Source organism: Protopterus annectens, chromosome 6.part0 (assembly GCF_019279795.1).
Source record: "Protopterus annectens isolate FY-2018-M chromosome 6.part0, PAN1.0, whole genome shotgun sequence".
NCBI lineage: Eukaryota > Metazoa > Chordata > Ceratodontiformes > Protopteridae > Protopterus > Protopterus annectens.
This window is the reverse complement of record NC_056737.1, coordinates 1,579,513,050-1,579,533,341: the sequence shown is the minus strand read 5'-3', so window position 1 is coordinate 1,579,533,341 and position 20,292 is coordinate 1,579,513,050. Positions and strand designations below refer to the sequence as shown.

Genomic DNA, 20,292 nt, shown 5'->3' with positions numbered 1-20,292 from the left:
TCAGGTTGCAAGGCAAAGACAGAAAAATAAAGAAGATAGTCAGACACTCTTCATAAGGGATGCCAGAAACAACCTGCTCACCAGTCCACAGGACATCAAAGAGAGATGGGTGGAGTATTTTCAGCAGCTTCTGAATGAAGAAAACTCCACAGAAATTGCAGTACCCCATAAACAGCATATGATGAGAGAAGAAGAGGAGCCCACCCTAGAAGAAGTAAGAACAGCACTAAGGAAGATGAAGTCAGGGAAAGTAGCAGGCTCAGATGAGGTCACAGCAGATGTGATAAAGATGCTGGGTGAGATAGAGGAGAAATGGCTCTTGAGGGTACTAAAAGCATTGTGGAGAGAAAGGCATATCCCAGATGACTGCAGAATAAGCATACTCATGCCAGTGTACAAGAACAAAGGGGACATCACAACTGTGGGCAGTACAGAGGCATCAAAGTCCTATCACATTGCATGAAAGTTCTGGAGACTGTGATTGATAAACAGATATGCAGAGTAGTAGAATGTAAGATGGGAGATGAGCAGTTCAGATTCAGATAAGGATGCAGCACAATTGACCCAATGTTTGCAGTGAGGCAGATACTTGAGAAGAAGCTAGAGATGAGAGGAGAGTCCAAATGGGTATTCCTAGACTTGGAGAAAGCATATGACAATGTCCCAAGAAAGCTGATCTTGGCAGTACTTTAGTGGTTTCAAGTCCTAGAAACATTGGTAGAATTAGTACAGGCTATGTACAAGGACCCTATGACTCAAGTACGAACAGTGTTCAGCCTCACAGTGGGATTCCCAGTGGGAGTGGGTGTACACCAGAGTTCAGCATTGAGCCCACTGCTCTTCATACTGATGATGGATTACATTAGCAAACAGGTCGCAGGGGACAGATCAGCAAAATTGCTGTATGTAGATCATGTAGCATTACAGACAAGACTGAGCTAGAACTTCAGCAAAGGATAGGAGAATGGAATGCAAAACTGAAGCCACATGGGATGAAACTAAACACAGATAAGACAGTAGTAATGGCAGAAAATTGGGGAAATCAGAAGAAGCTGAGAATAGAGACAGAAGGGAAGATACTGGAACAGATAAACAGCTTCAAGTATCTGGGATGGGTGATTCAGAAGGGAAGTCTGAATGAATGGTCAAAGCTAGAATCAGAGGGGCTGCAGCCAACTGGCATAGAGTGTCAGATGTAGTCTATGACAGAAGAATGCGAAAGAAGCTGAAAAGGTGTACAAGACAGTGGTGCAACCAGTACTACTTTATGGTACAGAAACCTGGGCAGTAAAGGCAGAACAGTTGAAGAAGCTAGAGGTGATGGAAATGAAGAGCCTGAGAAGGGTGGTAGGATGCACACTGTGGGACAGATGAAGAAATGAGGACATAAGAGCAGAAGCCAAAGTAGCTCCAATTGCAGAAAAGATCAAAGAGAACAGATTATGGTGTTTTGGACACATGTGCAGGAAAACAGAAGACAATCTGGTGAGGAAGATCTGAGACAGACAGGAAAAAGGTACGAGGAAGCAAGGATGTCCAGCAAAAAAGGTGGATGGATTGTGTGAAAGAAGATCTGCGACAGTCAGGCATGAGGGTTGAAGAAGACAGGAGTGTGGCACTGAATCGAGAGAGTTGGCAGCAGGTAACATGATACCCTGACCCCATGTAGGAAAATGATGATGATGATGATGATGATGATGATGATGATGATGATGATGATGATGATAACACTTGTATTATTTAAGCATAAAATGTTTTACTGAATTGAGTGTCTAGACATTATTGAGACAAAACTGAATGTACAACATCCTAGGAAAATGAAAATTAGCCCTTAAATGTTTAATTGAAAACCATAACATTATTTTTATGAAACATATCTGGAGGGACTGTGCAACGGTACTGGATGCTGAAGCATATTTGCCATAGTCTGGTGTGGAGAGGTATCATGTTATGGGTTCCCCATGAAGCACTAATTCATAAGTTGCAGAGCAGCTACAATGTTGAACACAAATATCCAAAAGGGTGGAAACTCAGACAATAAGCATTTTTGGCAAGGGGAGTACCCCGCACACTCCATAGTTACACAAACATGAAGAAGACAGGAATCTCCCAAAACAGCTTTGCAGGCACACACATAGACACCACAACAGCAGTGATTTCCTGTGGAAAACAGTCACTATTGCTCTGTTTCTCAGTATCTTGTGATTTGGTTACCTGAGACTTGGAGGAATTTAATCTTGGAAACCCATAAATATATCCATGTTATCAGATGAGCTAGAATTTTTCATTGTTATTAAACTGGATGAAACCTCTCTACTTTCAATTCTTTTTTGTTCAGAAATATACACCCAAATGAAACGTTTAGGACATCCTGTTATTGCAGGATGTGATTTCTTGCTGTGTTATCTGCATATTTAGATTTCTTTAAAAATGTAATAAATATCTCACATTTCTGTTTTAGCTCTTCTGCTGGAAAAGATGAAAAATGTTCTCTGAGATGACACCTTCTGAGTGCAACAAAATGTGATTTTTCCTTGTACTTTGTCTGGCTGTATATTCAGTTTTAAACTGCATGACTAGCACTTTAAGAATAATGTTCAACATTGTAGAGGGTTTCTACAGGGAAGGTAATGCTACCTGAATACTGTAAGAAACAAGATGCCTGCACCACAGACAGTATCGGAGTAGGGTAGGGAACCATCACAGTGAAGTCCACAACACCAACAAGAGGCCAGTGGAGTGAAGCAGTAATGTTACATGGACCTAATTCTATTAAACAAGCTCAGAGTGTTAAGTTCACAAGCTACTATACTGATGAATTGTACTATGTACTCCAGCTGCAAGTGAACTGGAAAAGTAAGGAAAACAGAGCTGGAATTAGGTGTCTGAATTAAAATAAGTAGCACATTTCTGAATCACATTATCTCTGCGTGGTAGCATACATTCCTTACACTTGTGACACTGGCATAATGTTGGACAGACATAGGTGCAGTCCAGCCTGCAGTATGATAACATATTGGGGAGCGGAGATGGATTTTATATTTAGCTTTGCAGCATAGTGGAGGCATTCCACAATGCTATACCTGTCCTTGCCCTTATTCTGCATCCGAAAGACATTGCCAAGGGCACAGGCATGGCCCTCTTGAATTTTGTTCTTGGTGTTATAGGGCACCATATTCAAAATTGTTATGCTTGTTGAAAAAAAACATTACAGAAAAGAAACATTTGACAAATAGAACAACACTGGTGAAGTTTTTTCACCTTTTTCATAGAGTAATTCATACAGAAATATCAAATTTTGAAAATGTTTGTAGTGCATGGTGTGCTGAAATTACTTTCTGAATTTGGGAAAAAGATAAAGTAAGCTATTTCCTAACAAGATACACAATCTTAACAGTACCTAAGGGTGCTTAAAAGTTTGTTAAGGACAGCTAAGCACTGTTAAACCTGGGTCTTGCACTAGGAACAGAGAGCAGAGACTTTTGGCTGGCTGGAAAACAATAGTGGCAGAAGGTAAAACAGTTTTTAAATGCTGCTAGGAGTTCAGTCTGTCACACTTATTTATAGCAAGTGTAGCAGACTGATGTGTCTGCCAGCTTTTAAAAGTTGTTCATTCTACAGAACAACACTTTGTTTCTGCCTGCTCTATGTGACAGTGCTAACCACTTTACCAACTTTCAAAGGTTTTGAAAGCCAGTAAAATACTTCACACTCAAGGTGAGTTTTTGTGCATCCATGACCACACATAATAAGCCAGTTATGATTAGAGACCCAAACATAATACTCAAAACTGATGATAAAATAATAGTGAATTGGGGAGAGAACAGTGAAGCTGGCTTCTCATAATTTTACAGAGAGTAGTAATAATTTTTATCCTTCCATGTGGGGGCAGTCTATTATTTCAAAAGAACTAGGCATAATTTTTCCAGACAAATGAGAGTTTTAATTTAAAATGATAAACTTAAGTATGTTTTACTTAATTTAATTACTTTAACCAGATAAGTGGGCTAGTTGAAGGACCCTTTTCAGCCACCACACATAACAATGAGGGAGTTACAGTGTTAAATAACAATGTTATATAAACATACAGTTGCAAAAAAATGCGCAGAAAAAAAAAACAAATACAATCATTAAAATCTGCCTTTAGATATGATACTAGGAAAGTAATACAACAAGTGATTAAGTACATACTAATACAATGCCATATTTGGAGAATACTTCTACAACTCTGTAACCATTTAGAATAATAAGCAATGTTTTTGACTCAGATCAGTTTGATGGGAAATATACTGTGCCGAACAGGTATATGGGTGGCACATGGTTTAACAGTTATCATTGCTGCCTTAAAGCTCTTAGTTCTTCAGTTCATTTCCAGGCTGGGGTGCCCCTTCCCGTTGCCTTTGTTCACTTTTGCTGTGTATTCTAGTTTATTTCCACTTCTCTAAAATGTGTTTTTAATGAAATAGTTATCTTCTAAGTCATCTGAATGTGTGTGTGTGTGTGTGTGTGTGTGTGTGTGTGTGTGTGTGTGTGTGTGTGTGTGTGTGTGTGTGTGTGTGTGTGTGTGTGTGTGTGTCTGTGTGTGTCTGTGTGTGCATGTGTGTGTGTGTGTGTGTGTGTGTGTGTGTGTGTGTGTGTTTGTGCATGTGTGTGCGTGTGTGTCTGTGTGTGCATGCATGTGTGTGTGTGTGTGTCTGTGTGTGCATGCATGTGTGTGTGTGCGTGTGTGTGTGTGTGTGTGTGTGTGTGTGTGTGTGTGTGTGTGTGTGTGTGTGTGTGTGTGTGTGTGTGTGTGTGTGTGTGTGTGTGTGTGTGTGTGTAGGGCACATGCGTTTGTGAGAGCATGTGTGTCTGTGGGGAGAGTGGGTACACGTGTATGTGTTCACATGCATCTGCAGGCATTACATATGTGTGTGGTTGTATATGGGTGTGTGTGCGTGTGTGTGCGCTTGTGTGTGTGTGTGTGTGTGTGTGTGTGCAGTGTATGTGTGTTTGTGTGTGTGCACGCATGGGTGGGGAGAGTGGGTTTGTGTGTTTGCGTGCTTATGCATTTGTGGGGGGGGCGCATATATGTGTGTATGGGTGTGTTTGTGTGTGTGTACGCGCGCGCGCACACATGCATATCAGTGAGAACATGCTAAGACTAGTTCTTTGCCTTATGCCTCTTGTTTGCAGGGATAGGGTCCTGCTCCCTGAAACCCATGAATGGGATAAAATAGGCATTGGTGACTGAATGAATTAGGTAGTTATGATAAGAAAATGCATAAAACTAACTGAAACATTTTAATATGTGACAGATAATTATTCTGCATATTGATAAAAATCTGATTATGTTTTTTCTTCACAAATAAAAAACTGTGTGGAATATTGTCATTTGACAGTTAATGCTTTCTCTTGCTGTATGTCTAGTTCCACAGAGTTGACTTCCTTCTTCTCTGACAGTTTTTATAGCTGGTGACAACCTGCTCTTGTTTGCTGAGAAATCAAATAGACATTAATGGATTCTGCTACCAATCTAATAGAATATTTTTATCTGTAATAGTGTATATATTTTTTATATTTAATCTACTGCCTTTGTACAAACTTGGATGTGAACAGCATGAGATCAAACCTCTCAACCTCTTAGAGCAAAAATTCTGGACAAAGCCTAAAATGATGGGGGACAAATAGGGACAGATTTTAAGTATTGCTCTTACAAACTTAAGAAAGTTGATAGAATAATAGATTTTGCATTAGCATGAATTTTCTGAAGGATGTGGAGTTTTAAACTCAAATGTTTTTCATTATTTAATGACGTCAATCCTCAGCTATTTGCCAGAAAGGTACAGATTTTAGGAGGAACGCACCAAAAATATGAGGAAAAAATCTGGATCTTCTGTGAAAATCTGTACAGTTGAGAAGTATGCATGAGATGGCCTATCTGAAGCTGCTAACATGAGAGTGTGGATAATACAAAGAAGAAAGCATATAGGCAATTTTTTTTACCACAGCATTCTTAAATCAAGTCCTGAATGCCAACATTTAAAGCTGTTAAACATGCCAAAATAGAACAAAGAGAGAGCAGATGATGTATTTTTAGATTGCTGTATTCAGTTTCTTAATGAGAGTTGTTTCAACATTTAGGCCAGAATGATGTGGCACATTTTGAACTAAGTTTACACAATTTAAAATTAGTGGTAAACAGGAGACTTTTATGTAGTGATTTTATATTATTATTACTATATGTTGTCATCTCACAGTAAGACGTCCTGTTCGATTCTCAGCTAAAGCCTCTTCTCTGTAGAGACATGCTTGAATGGGCGTACCTTTGTTGAAGGTTGTGCGTCAGGCCTGGCAAGTCGGTATGGAAAAATCTACTGCCAATCATTAGCGGACCGGAATTCCGCTGTGGCGACCCCTAACCGGGAAAAGCCAAAAGATACAACAACAACATTACTATTATTATTATTATTACTACTACAATAACAGAGGCCTAGCCTGTTATCACTTTTGTTAAGTAATTATTCTATCAGTTCTGTACCATTACAAGTGTTTAAATGAGTTCAGTGTGTGACTGTTCTGCTGCTGTACTTATTCAGGCAAGTGATTATTCACATTAATAAAGAGATCCTGAGGACTGTTTCCTGTTTATGTTTAGACAAGATGTGTTATGGTATATTTATGCCATGGCTATTCGCATGATTATTACTTGCATATTGGCGTTTTGTTATTTCTAACATTGTCTGATTGAATTTATGCAATTTAATTGAACTAAGAAGGCAAATGGCAATATGATATATACCTAAAATATATTTATTGTTTTTATATAGTGACCTATTTTTTTTCAGCAAAATTACTTATAATGATTTTTATATTTAGCTTATTTTATGGCACTTAATTCATCTACTTCTTGAATTAATTCCAACCACAAGCAGATAAACATACACAAGTTTAACTGTAAGGTATATCGGGTGGTGTGGAAGGAAGGGCTATCTTTTTGTGGGATAGAGATACCCATAGAAAAAGGGGAAGATAAATCAAAATGGCTGGGGACAGGACAGAGGGAGATGAGAAGGTAGTACAGTCAGGCAGGCAAATATAAATCATAGACAAAGACAGGCAGACAGGAGTGCTACACTCACAAAAGGGGGAAGGCAGTGAATGGCACTGACTAACAAAGAATAGATAGCTGGTGATCGGGAATCTTAGATAATAAACAGAACACTTGGACTAGGACAAGGCAGGTGTCATTTCTGGCCCAGGGAGTAAAATCCAGGCACAGTCTCTGCCATGAATGATGTCATAGACAGGCTGCACCTCTAATTACCTAAGGTTAGGGTATACAGGTCAAGTGATTCAATAAGGCAGGCCGGGAAGCATGTCATGGTAATGAAATAGGTAATTCAGATGAAGTTAGCCTCGACAACTGATGATGGAAAACAACAAGAGACCACCCACCCCCACTAGGCAATTGTCAGAAGAGAAGCCTACATACCCTTTTGAATAATGACCACCAGCAATCCCTCCTGACAGGCAGAACTGGCAACCACTGGTGACCCAGTGCCACAGGCATCATCTGGGTCATACTGAGGTAACGCCCACTAATCCATGACCAGCACAACCAGACATGAAAGATGAGAAAAAAGGGACATTAGTACACACATAACATACACAAACAATGGCAGCTACAAAGTGGTGTATCCTCACATAGCATATGCCTCTTCTGCTGGGACAGTCACTTTCACCTCCTTTGACATTCTGCCATGTTCATCTTTCACTCCTTCTTCATCATAAAAGAAAGTATGCACCCCCTCAATAAACAAGTATGACAGGAAATACAATAAGAGCATGGAAAAATGTTTACAATACATCTTCTACTGTCTATGACTCTAATCAGTATTCCCACCACTGAAGTAGATTAGGGTGGCACCACTGCATGTTGCTGTATCGATGATGACATTCCTCACCAGAATGGGTGATACAAGTGACATCACTCACCATCATGGCAAGCTTATCATACTTCCCCAGCAGGTGTTCAAATAAATCCCTCCGCAGAAAGAACAAGAATATTTTGTACTCCATGGCACTCCATGTAGGAGCCCTGCAGTACCTGAAGAACCATGACCATTACAGTAGCTTACTTAAGGAATGAAATGATAACCTTCTGTGCACAGATGCACATGTGGACATCACGTGCAAGCGGCAACAGTTTATTACCAATCCTTTATAGTGCAGTGCCACAATGCCAGTGCCATGAGTCCATACAGACGTATTTTTATATGCATATGTACTGCTTTGCCATGTTTGATGTCATCATTTGCATAATCTACATGTCTCATTTGCATGGTGTTCCTCACTTCCTTATTATGTGGTCATTTGCATGCACTACATACCATGTTATTTTACATGCTGCGCGGCTGTGCTATCTGTGTTTCTGAACTGGCCACACCTTGTGTGTTGTCACAACCTATGCTAATGTAGCTGCACATTGTACTAAACATCTATGAATACTGGCCTAGGACACAGTAAAAGTGCAATTATTTCTCCTGCTAATCTACTGATATTGCATAATGTATAGAAAACAAATTATTAAGAAATCTACATATGGTTAGCATTATCACAGACGGTGAAGGCAATCAAGTTCCTTCCTTCATATACTTAGGAGTAGAGCAAATATATCCAACACTACCCTTACATAAGGATGACAAGATTCTTCTTATACCGGCAAGCTATAAAATAAACCTAAAGCTAGAGGTAATGAACTTGTATAACAAATATGCCACAAAGTAAACACAGAGTACATCTGAGAAAACTCTAACTAGCATTCCAGTCTATAACAGGTGATGGTGGCCGGTTTCACTTGAAACCATCGAATTAACACTACGTCGAGTCTCACGTCATCGAGACCATAACATTGTAAACTGAAACCACCGAAAACTTAAACCATCGAGATGCACAACATCGAAATATGAAACACGAACACGCACAACACCCTGTGATGGTCCCATGCAGTAAATAAACAATAATCGGCGGCACACGTAAATATCCTGTGTGGCATCATGTTAGCATTGCCAACGAAACATGCCAATAGTGCAAATGTTTTGCAAAACTAGAGTTATTCACTGGTATTCCAAATAATGCATAACAACGCAATGCAAACATATTCATGAAGGGAACATTAGGACGTAAGTCTAAACTGAAGAGTATCACAACACGCCTATGTTTGCTATATACATATTTACAAGTTTAAAGTTACAACAACACTTAAATAACTATCTGCACCAGATATGTAGAATGTTTAACATATTTGAAATTTTAAACTATCTAGCACATACATATGACACTCCGACAGGATGATTTACAGTTGATGTTCCCTTCATGAATATGTTTGCATTGCGTTCTTATGCATTATTTGGAATACCAGTGAATAACTCTACTTTTGCAAAACATTTGCACTATTGGCATGTTTCGTTGGCAATGCTAACATGATGCCACACAGGATATTTACGTGTGCCGCCGATTATTGTTTATTTACTGCATGGGACCGTCACAGGGTGTTGTGCGTGTTCGTGTTTCATATTTCGATGTTGTGCATCTCGATGGTTTAAGTTTTCCGTGGTTTCAGTTTACGATGTTATGGTCTCGATGATGTGAGACTCGACGTAGTGTTAATTCGATGGTTTCAAGTGAAACCATGGTGGCCGTATGTAGATTTATGTTGAAATAATAATACAATGCAAAATACACACCCACACCACTACTTTGAAATGGCAGTGTCAGAAAGAGACAGAATAAGGAAGAAATTGGACTTCTTTAATATGCATATGATTATTAAAAAAACAAGAGTTGGGCATTGTACTATCTAAGAATGTGGATTATGTAGCATGAGATGATAATGAAGATGTTATGACATGTGTGTACTCTGTCCAATCTGTAATACAAAGAACGCTATTAATGTCCTTTTCTCTTTATGAAGTGATAAAAACAGTCATTTGTCATTGGTAGTCCATATACAAAACACCCCATTCTTGCAAATAGGAACTGTAACAATAGTTTCTTTGTTTATTGGAAATCATATCTTTGTCTCATCAAAAAATAATCATGTAACAGGTAAACTTTGTAATGTATTTCAGTGAATCACCTTCTTTCAGTGTATTCCAGCAGGTATTTGAGTCTAGTCCATAATGTGACCATCTTTTAAAATTTGCTGCCCGCATTTTCAAAATGGTTTTAGTGAGTGCACACACACACACACACACACACACACACACACACACACACACACACACACACACACACACACACACACATACACACACACACACACGCACACACACACACACACCCTGAGTTATGGGAGTGGCATTGTTTAATTCTACCATAGATGAAAGATTTTGCTGTTGCTGTATGACATCCCAAAGAGAAAATATTAATGTTTTTCTAGATTTCATCACCTTGTCATCATATCATGTACAGATAAAGGACAGAATCCAAAATGGCCACAAAAAAATGAATCGAAACCTGATGAAAATGTCGAGTCAATTGACAGGCACAGCTCTGTATATAGAATTAGGTCATTCATTAAGTCAATTGAATTCAAGTACTCAGACTGTAACCACATTATAGCCCAGCAGTCAGACAGCTGCTTAAGTGTTTGGAGGAAGCACTGTGGATGGGTAATGCTTGCCAACTGTAGCACAGCCTTTTGCCAACTTGTCCTGATGAGAACTTGGCAAAACAGAATATGTAACCTGCACTGAGATGTACCCTGTTTTTGGCTACTTTGGCATTAGTATACTTCAGTCAGACAGAAGGGGGGGGGGGCACTGCCTCAGCAGCACTGGATATATTTCTTACCATCGAGAAATTCTCATTTCAGTATGGCATTTGTTAGATTTTATGCCTTGTTCTAGTGAGGTTTGAGTTTTGTTATAAAATTGCTGTTGACCTTGATTCTGGAGAGAGCCTATTGGAGGTTATAAATATCTATTTTGTTTCCTTTATATTTTTATTTTATTCATTTGTTTGTTTTTCATTCAGTGAATAAAATCGATCAGCTATGTCTTTTAATGTTTTGTTTTAGGAGTGACTCAGGAAAATATTTTTAAAAGTAGAGAAACCTTCCGGCTGACATCTGTTGGCTGCCTAGCTCATCTCATGAATGGGAGCTGTGTCTAAGGTTACTGATAAATTATATGGTTGAGAAAATGTAAACTGAAAATTCTTAACTTTATGAAACTACAGCTTCTAAACATTAACACCTTCCAGTATGTTGATCTGAAACATTTAGTATAACCATTTCAGCATTAGTACTTCAAAGATCTGGTATACAGTAGAATGTTATCGTTTAATACAAGCAATGAAAACACATTATTATATAATCCATATAACTTTTATTTTCACTCTGTGTTCTTTAGTTTATGATGTGCTTCTAGAAAAAAAATTACTTCTGTTAGTACCCTGAATTCTTGGTGGCTGGGAGATGGAATTTAAACATGTTGTCCAGCAATTCCTGTTGTACTATAGCAATAACCCATGCCTGGGTGTGGGTAATGCTAGATTTAACCATGGTTGGTGTGGTTTGGTCAAGACGGCGAAGCCTGAGTGGCCAAACAAAGACAACCGTGGGTAAATCCAGCATTACCCACACCCAGAAGTGGGTTATTGCTATTATACAATGACATTATTTAAGAAAAAAAATAATTACTTTTCTTAAATAATGACATTGTATAATGCCTCCTTGCTGCCCTTCCGCAGCTGTCTGGTATTCTGTGGCAGGTCTGGTGTACTGTGCATGCATATGCTTACGCAGTACATCAGAGCTGTGGGCGGAAGCAACGGAGAAAGCAAGATCTCTGTTGCTTTTTACAAAGTGTCTTGCTATGTCAAAGGAGTTTAACATAGCGAGACAGCTTTAAAAAAAGCAATGGAGAATCTCCGTTGCTTTTCTTAAAGCTGTCTCGCTATGTTAAACCCATTTAACATAGCGAGACACCTTTAAAAAAAGCAACGGAAATAGGAAGATCTCCGTTACTTTTTTTAAAGCTGTCTCGCTATGTTAAACTCGTTTAACATAGCAAGACAGTGTGTAAAAAGCAACGGAGATCTTGCGTTCTCCGTTGCTGTAAAAAAAGAGTTATACTAATGGAAAAAGTCCGGGCGACTGGACCTTTCTTCATTACTATAACTCTGATTTACAACGTGCACGCTGACCAATCAGCGTGCACATTTTGGAATATTAATGGAGGGTCGTTGTATAATTTGTAATATCATATGGTGTACCAACCTGCATGCATGGGAGCTATTAATGGCTGATTACTTCAACACGAATCATCCAATCAACAGCTTGCCTCACTGGAGTTTTGCTTTGGAATGTATCAGTTTTACTGTTAACAATTAATTTCTAGCAAAGCATGATACTGCCTGTATTGCTTAAGTACATAGGGTTATTGAATGCACATTTTCTTACCTGATTGAAGAACTCCTGAAGTAGGCAATCAATCCATGGTTCAGCTACAGCCATAGGTCTGGCTTCATTGGAAATGTCACTGACCTTTATCATAATCATCATAAGCTGCACAGAACACATGATCATTAATAGTATTTAAGTAACAGTAACTTAACATTTTCATTGTTTTTTATACTTTGCACATTAAAAAACAAAACTATTCAAATCAAAAACTAGGATTAATGCTTCCATAAATATAGTGTATGTGGTAATAAAATAATTATTTATTTATTTATTTTTTAGTGAACATTTATCAACACTAGGTGTATGATACAAGAATATATATATATATATATATATATATATATGTGTGTGTGTGTGTGTGTGTGTGTGTGTGTGGGTGTGTCTACTTCATTTCACTGAAAGCTCATTTCACTGAAAATCATTTAGTTGAAATTTATATATGGCCTTTTCCCTACTGTAGTGCGATCCTGGAGTTAGTATATAAAGTAAGGGGGTGAGGGCACAGTCCGCCACATTGGGGGGTGTGGGGGGCATAGCCCCCCTCCATATAGTTTGGTTATATATTGTCTTCTAGCGAGAGACATTCACTGGACTTGTAAGTATCCATATCTATGGTTTTAAACATTTAAAATAGGTGTGGGGCTATGCACCCCACACCCCTCCTTACTTTATATACTAACCCCAGGATCGCACTACAGTGGGGAAAAGACCATATATAACTCTCAACGAAATGAGTTTCAGTCAAATGAGTTTTCAGCGAAATGAGCTTTCAGTGAATTGTGCGCAGGCAACTGAGTTTCACTGAAATGAGCTATCAGTGAAATGAAGTAGACCCATATATATATTATATATATATATATATATATATATATATATATATATATATATATATATATATATATATATATATATATATATATATATATATATATATATATATATATATATCTACACAGACACACACACACACACACACACACACACACACACACACACACACACACACACACACACACACACACAGTGGATATAAAAAAGTTTACACACCCCTGTTAAAATGCCAGGTTTTTTTGATATAAATGCTATCCTCCAAAAAAGGAAGCCAGTCTGGTGGTCCCCTGCCATAAACAAACTCTACAACAGAAGAAAAAAACTGTTGCAAAAAAAAGTAAAATCCCATGATTGGAGCAACTCCCTGGTCAGCCTCAGTAAGAAGCTGAGATCCCTCATAAAATCCTCCAAAGCTAGTTATGAAAACAAAATCAACACTGATTCTAAAGACAACCATAAAGCATCCTATAGCTACATCAAGAATCTCAATGGCAACACTCGGATCTGCTTTGAGTTACAGCACAATGGCACTAAATATACAGAACCAACTGATATTGCCAACATCCTGGCAGATAGGTTCAGTGCTAATTTTTCCCCACTCTCACCCCCTAAAGGACCCATCTCTATACTGGAAGAATGCAAAGTTCCTGTAATCACGGCTGCACAGGTAAAATCCACACTCTCCAAAACCAAGAACACAGCATTCATGGGACCCGACAACATCCCAGGCTGTGTTCTACATGAACTACAGAATGAACTGGCACCCCACCTAAATACCATGTTCAATCATAGTCTAACCTCAGGCTTTGTGCCCACTGAATGGTGCACAGTGACGGCTATCCCACTCCACAAAGGGGGAGTCACCACAGACACCAGGAACTACTGCCCCATTATCCTGATGAGCCTGGTCTGTAAGGCTATGGAACGAATCATCATGGATCTTATAAACAATAACATTGGTAATCTCCAAACTCTGGATCCTACCAAAGTTCGGGTTTGTAAAAGGCAGATCATGTCTCCTAAACCTGATAGCTTCTTTGAAGCGGTCACCAAAGACGTAGATGAGGGTAAGGTGGTTCACACCGCGTATCTAGATCTCGCCAAGGCTTTTGACACCATCCTCCACTCTGGAATTATCGAGAAACTCACTAAACGAAGTATAAATCCCTGTGTCACAACATGGGTTGCCAACTGGCTCACTGACAGAACCCACACTGTGAAAGCAGCAGACTCCAAATCCAACTTCAGACCAGTGACAAGTGGAGTACCACAGGATTCAGTCCTGGGTCTTCTCCTGTTTGGTATCTATTTCTCTGAAGTACAGGCTAACACAGAAGGTCTTTGGCTAATGAAGTGCGCAGATGACTGCAAACTAGGAGCCATAATCAAAACTTCTAACGATGTGGACATCCTACAAAAGGGCCTCACTGAGACAGATGCCTGATGTCAAAGCCATGGCCTCAAGCTCAATGCCAAAAAGTGCATTGTCATCCCTTTTGGTAAAAACTCTGTACCCATGAACTACAACATAGGCGGTAGTCTACTTAACACCAAAAATATGATAAGAGACCTTGGGACACAGGTGGACAGTAGTCCCTCCTTTGATAATCACATCACCACAGTAGTCAGGAAATCCTTCTACATGACATAGCTCATCACAAAAGGTTTCTCATCCAGGAAAAAATATGTCATTGTCATTGTTCCCCTCTACTCGTCACTCATTAGACCCATTATAGAATACAGCACCCCTTTTGGTATGTACCTCACAAGACATCTACAACAACTGGAAAGGCCGCAGAAATACCTCACAAAGAGGATTACCAGCCTCAAACAGATGCCCTACACAGACTGTCTCAAAAACTCCAGCTTTACTCTGTCGCATATAGCCTACTCAAAGCTATGTCAAACCCAGAGCTGTTGGACATGCTCCACTTAAAGAAATCACAATCCCTTCGAGCTACATGCTCTAGGGACCTAAACCTTGTCACCACAATAAACAGTAAATGAATAAAAACGTAGCTGGATGCTGCTTGTTATATAAAACAATTTATTCCATAAAACAAGAACAATGTGCAATGAGCGCTTTCGGGTTAATACCCTTCTTCAGATAAAAGCATTACATCATACTACTGTTTTTAAAACACAATCTATCCAATCACCAATTAGTAAAAAACCCGCCTTTTACTGAGTGCTGGTTTAAGCGGAACTACATCGTTTAACCCTGGATCCCTGTGTGCTGTCAATTCCAGGATCCATTTAGTCTCAGCCAATTCTGTGTTCAATTTGATATCACCCCCCCTATGGGTCAAGTGCAAATTCACTATGACCCTGAAAGTAAAACCATGCGAAGGATGTTTTTTCAAATGCCTAAACAATGCATTGCTTTCATTTTTATTTCTAATGTTAGACAAATGTTGAAGAATCCTTTCTTTCAACATCTGATTGGTCTTCCCGACATAATAGCTCGAACACGAGCTGCACTCAGCTATATAAACAACATCGGTGGTCTTACAAGTTGCTTTCCCCTTAAAAATGTATAACTTATTGTTGTTAGGGTGGCGAAATTCCACCCCTTTTTTAATGAAGGCACATGCCTTACAACAACCACAAGAAACAGTCCCTGCTCTCCCCATGACATGCTTTCTAACTGGAGCCCTCTCTTCTTTACATAGAACATCTTTTAAATTCTTGTTCCTTTTGTATACAAAACGCGGTTGGGTACCTACCATGTCTCTTAGAGATTCATCACTAGTTATGATGTTCCAGTTTTTCCGTATAATGTTACAAACCCCTCTAGTATCACTCCCATAAGTCAATGTTACCTTACGGGTATAGGACCTAACGTCCCTTGCCACCTGGTTGTTACAAGATGTATCTAACCATGGTTTGTACTTATTGAGTCTATGTGGTTTATTCTTCTTTATAATCTCCTTAACCATGTTTTCATTGTAACCTCTGTCAACAAAACATTGACCCAAATGTACCACTTCCCCCTCAAACTGTTGGTCATCCTTGCTCAACCTGGAGATCCGTCCTAACTGTCCCTGTACAACGTTAGGAAAAGTGTGTCTCGGGTGCATGCTGTCGAAGGACAGCATCGTGTTTCTCCAACACTCCTTCCTATATAACTTGGAAGAAAAACTTCCCCTTGTTTGTATCAAGCATACATCCAAAAAATCTACGGCCTCCTTAGATGTGACCACACTAAACCTAAGGAAAGTGGTAGTGGTGTGGAGGTAATCTATGAAGGACCTTAACTCTACATCTGTCCCCTTCCACAAAATAAAAATATCATCAACAAAATGGAAATACTTGTATAGTTGTTCCTTCCAAGTATGATTACCAAACACAAACAACTCTTCCCAATGGGAGAGCACAAGATTTGCATAGGTATTGGCACAGGGGGTGCCCATGGCTATCCCCTGTGCCTGCCTATACACACTCTCTGTTCCTTGGAATATGTTGTTTTCCAATACCAAGGTTAACAGTTCAATGACCAACTCCACTTTGTTGTGTAAGAGACCCCTGGCTGTCAAAAGGGTCTTAATGGCCCGTATCCCATAATCATTATTGATTACTGTGAACAAATTGTTCACGTCTAGGGTGGCCATCAGATATGTCTCTGGTAGCTCCCCTAACTTGATATCGCCAATCAATGTCAAAAAATGCCCTGTGTCCTTCAATATATAATGTATGGATGCCACATATGGTTTGAGAAACACTTCCAGCCAAATCGATATGTTTTCTGTGACCCATCCCCTACCCGATACAATCGGTCTTAGGGGTGGGTCACTCAAACTCTTGTGTACCTTCGGCAGTGCTTTAAAGACTGGAGTGATCGGTTTGTCAACGTATAAAAACTCCAATTCCTGTGGTGTAATCAATAACATTTGAGTCAAGCTTGTTAACTTGTTGTGTACCCTATCAATAACCCTCCTCACTTCAATAGGATTAATGGGTAAGTAGGTGCACACATCAGACAAAAGCATGTTTAGTTTCTGAGCGTACCAGCTTGAATCTAAGACCACAACTGAACCACCCTTGTCCGCCCTTTTGGTAAAAACTCTGTACCCATGAACTACAACATAGGCGGTAGTCTGCTTAACACCAAAAATATGATAAGAGACCTTGGGACACAGGTGGACAGTAGTCCCTCCTTTGATAATCACATCACCACAGTAGTCAGGAAATCCTTCTACATGACATAGCTCATCACAAAAGGTTTCTCATCCAGGAAAAAATATGTCATTGTCATTGTTCCCCTCTACTCGTCACTCATTAGACCCATTATAGAATACAGCACCCCTTTTGGTATGTACCTCACAAGACATCTACAACAACTGGAAAGGCCGCAGAAATACCTCACAAAGAGGATTACCAGCCTCAAACAGATGCCCTACACAGACTGTCTCAAAAACTCCAGCTTTACTCTGTCGCATATAGCCTACTCAAAGCTATGTCAAACCCAGAGCTGTTGGACATGCTCCACTTAAAGAAATCACAATCCCTTCGAGCTACATGCTCTAGGGACCTAAACCTTGTCACCACAATAAACAGAACAGGCTGGAGGGATAGATTCCTGTCCCAGAGACTTCCCATACTCTGGAACAAACTACCTATCTATATCAAACAAAGCTCCTCATTAGCACTCTTCAAAAAAAATCTTGATGATTGGATGGGAGATAGGAAATTCACCCCGGGGATCACTTCTGTGGCTCTGATTGACAGAGGCACAGGAAAATAATTTTCTTGGTTGCAAATGCCAGGGTACCTTTTTGGCTAGGCTTATATAGGCCCTAGGACCAATAGCCTAGTACCTATCAATGAACCTATGAACCTATAAAAATGAGACCACAATTTCAGTCTTCTTGGGTACACACCTGCCATTAATTAAAGAGACTCTGATTAACCCCAAATAAAGTTCAGCTATCCTAGTAGGATTTTCCTGACATTTACTCAGTTGCCTGCTATAGCAAAACCCATGGTTTGCAGAGAGCTTACAAAGCATCAAAGGGATCTCATTGTTGAAATGTATCAGTCAGGAGAAAGGTACAAAAAAAATTCCACAGCATTGGATATACTATGGAACACAGTAAAGACAATCATCAGAGTGGAAAAAATATGTGACAGCAGCAACTTTGCAAAGAACTGGATGTCCCTCCAAAATTGATGAAAAGACAAGATAAAAACTAGGCTGCCAAGAGACCTACAGCAACACTGAAGGAGCTGCAAGAATTTCTAGCAAGTACTGGTTGTGTACTACATGTGAGAGCAATCTCCCATATTCTCCATATGTCTGAACTATGGTGTAGGGTTGCAAGGCGGAAGCCTTTTCTTACACAGAAAAACATCCAGGCATGGCTAAAATTTGCAAAACAATACATAAAGGTTCCCAAAAGCATGTGGGAAAATGTGTTATGGTCTCTTGAGACCAAGGTTGAACTTTTTGGCCATAATTCCAAAAGGTATGTTTGGCGCAAAAACAACACTTTGCATCACTAAAAGAACACCATCCCTACGGTGAAGCATGGTGGTGGCAGTATCATGCTTTGGGTTTGCTTTTCTTCAGCTGGAACTAGGGCTTTAGTCAAGGTGGAGGGAATTATGAACAGTTCCAAATATCACTCACTTTTGGCCTAAAACCTTCAGGCGTCTGCTAGAAAGCTGAAGATGAAGAGGAATTTAACCTTTCAACACGACAATGACCTCAAGCATACATCCAAATCAACAAAAGAATGGCTTCACTGGAAGAAAATTAAAGTTTTGGAATGGCCCAGCCAGAGACCAGACCTAAATCCAATAGAAAATCTGTGGGGTGACCTGAAGAGGGCTGTGCACAAGAGATGACCTCGCAATCTGACAGATTTGGAGTGCTTTTGCAAGGAAGAGTGGGCAAATATTGCCAAGCCAAGATGTGCCATGCTGATAGACTCCTACCCAAGAAGATTGAATGCTGTAATTAAAGCAAAAGCTGCTTCAACAAAGTATTAGTTTAAGAGTGTGCACACACAACAAAGTATTAGTTTAAGGGTGTGCAAACTTATGCAACCAGCATATTGTGTGTTTTTTTATTATTTATATTTTTTTCCCTAACAAATTTGTTTTTCAATTGAATTGTATAGGTTCTAGGTCACATTAAAGATGGAAAACGTTTTGAATTGATTTACTGTGGTCTAATTTTTTATATCACAAAAACCTGGCATTTTAACAGGGGTGTGTACACTTTTTATATCCAATATATATATATATATATATATATATATATATATATATATATATATATGTATGAGAGAGATGTAAGCATATGTCCATATCAACAAACAAAACACCAAAGCTCAGCAGAAAAAAAATAAGTGCAATATTAGCACAACACTCTTTAATTCATAACTTTCATCCAGTAGCATCTATTAAACTTCTTCAGAATGATTAAAACCATTAGAACCCTTTTTATAAAGCTAAAATGTATCACTTGATTAAGTCACATGATCTAACAAAATCACATAATTTTTGGAAACATTCCTTATAAAGATAAAATTAATTGCATGGTTGATTCATCACATGATCATGTCACATGATCAAAATCACACAGTCAGATAAAAGAGTTCACCTATTACAAAAACACAGAATCTGTAATTACAATAATATGATGTCACAAAATATATTTAGTGCCCACCAACTAATTTTTCATTGCTTTCAAAATTTTTAGAACTATTTTTTTCAGTAACCTCCTTCCTTTAAAAACACATTTGATATTAATATCTTTAGTTAATCCAGGATTTTTTCTGCCCCTAACTTGAGTTACCACAATGACTCTGCAATTTCTAGGAAACTTTTATAATCCTCTTCTCTAATGCTAAATGTTAAATTATCCTAAAATAAAAAAAAATAAATAAATAAAAAGCTTTTAAAACCATTTCACATTTTTGATATTTAAAAATTGCATCATTACTGTAACCATGTTTAATAGAATATGAATGTTCTTTAACTCTCTCTTTTCCAATTTTCTCATG

General features: G+C 38.9%; 1 protein-coding gene across 1 annotated transcript in view; it reads right to left on the bottom strand.

Moving 5' to 3' along the window:
• The window catches only part of LOC122804009 (high affinity cGMP-specific 3',5'-cyclic phosphodiesterase 9A-like), a 708,135-nt gene that overhangs the window by 122,381 nt on the left and 565,462 nt on the right, over positions 1-20,292 (bottom strand). Inside the window, exon 12 of the mRNA XM_044073690.1 lies at positions 12,449-12,553. Coding sequence (XP_043929625.1) covers positions 12,449-12,553 — 105 coding nt within the window. The remainder of the gene's footprint in view (positions 1-12,448; positions 12,554-20,292) is intronic.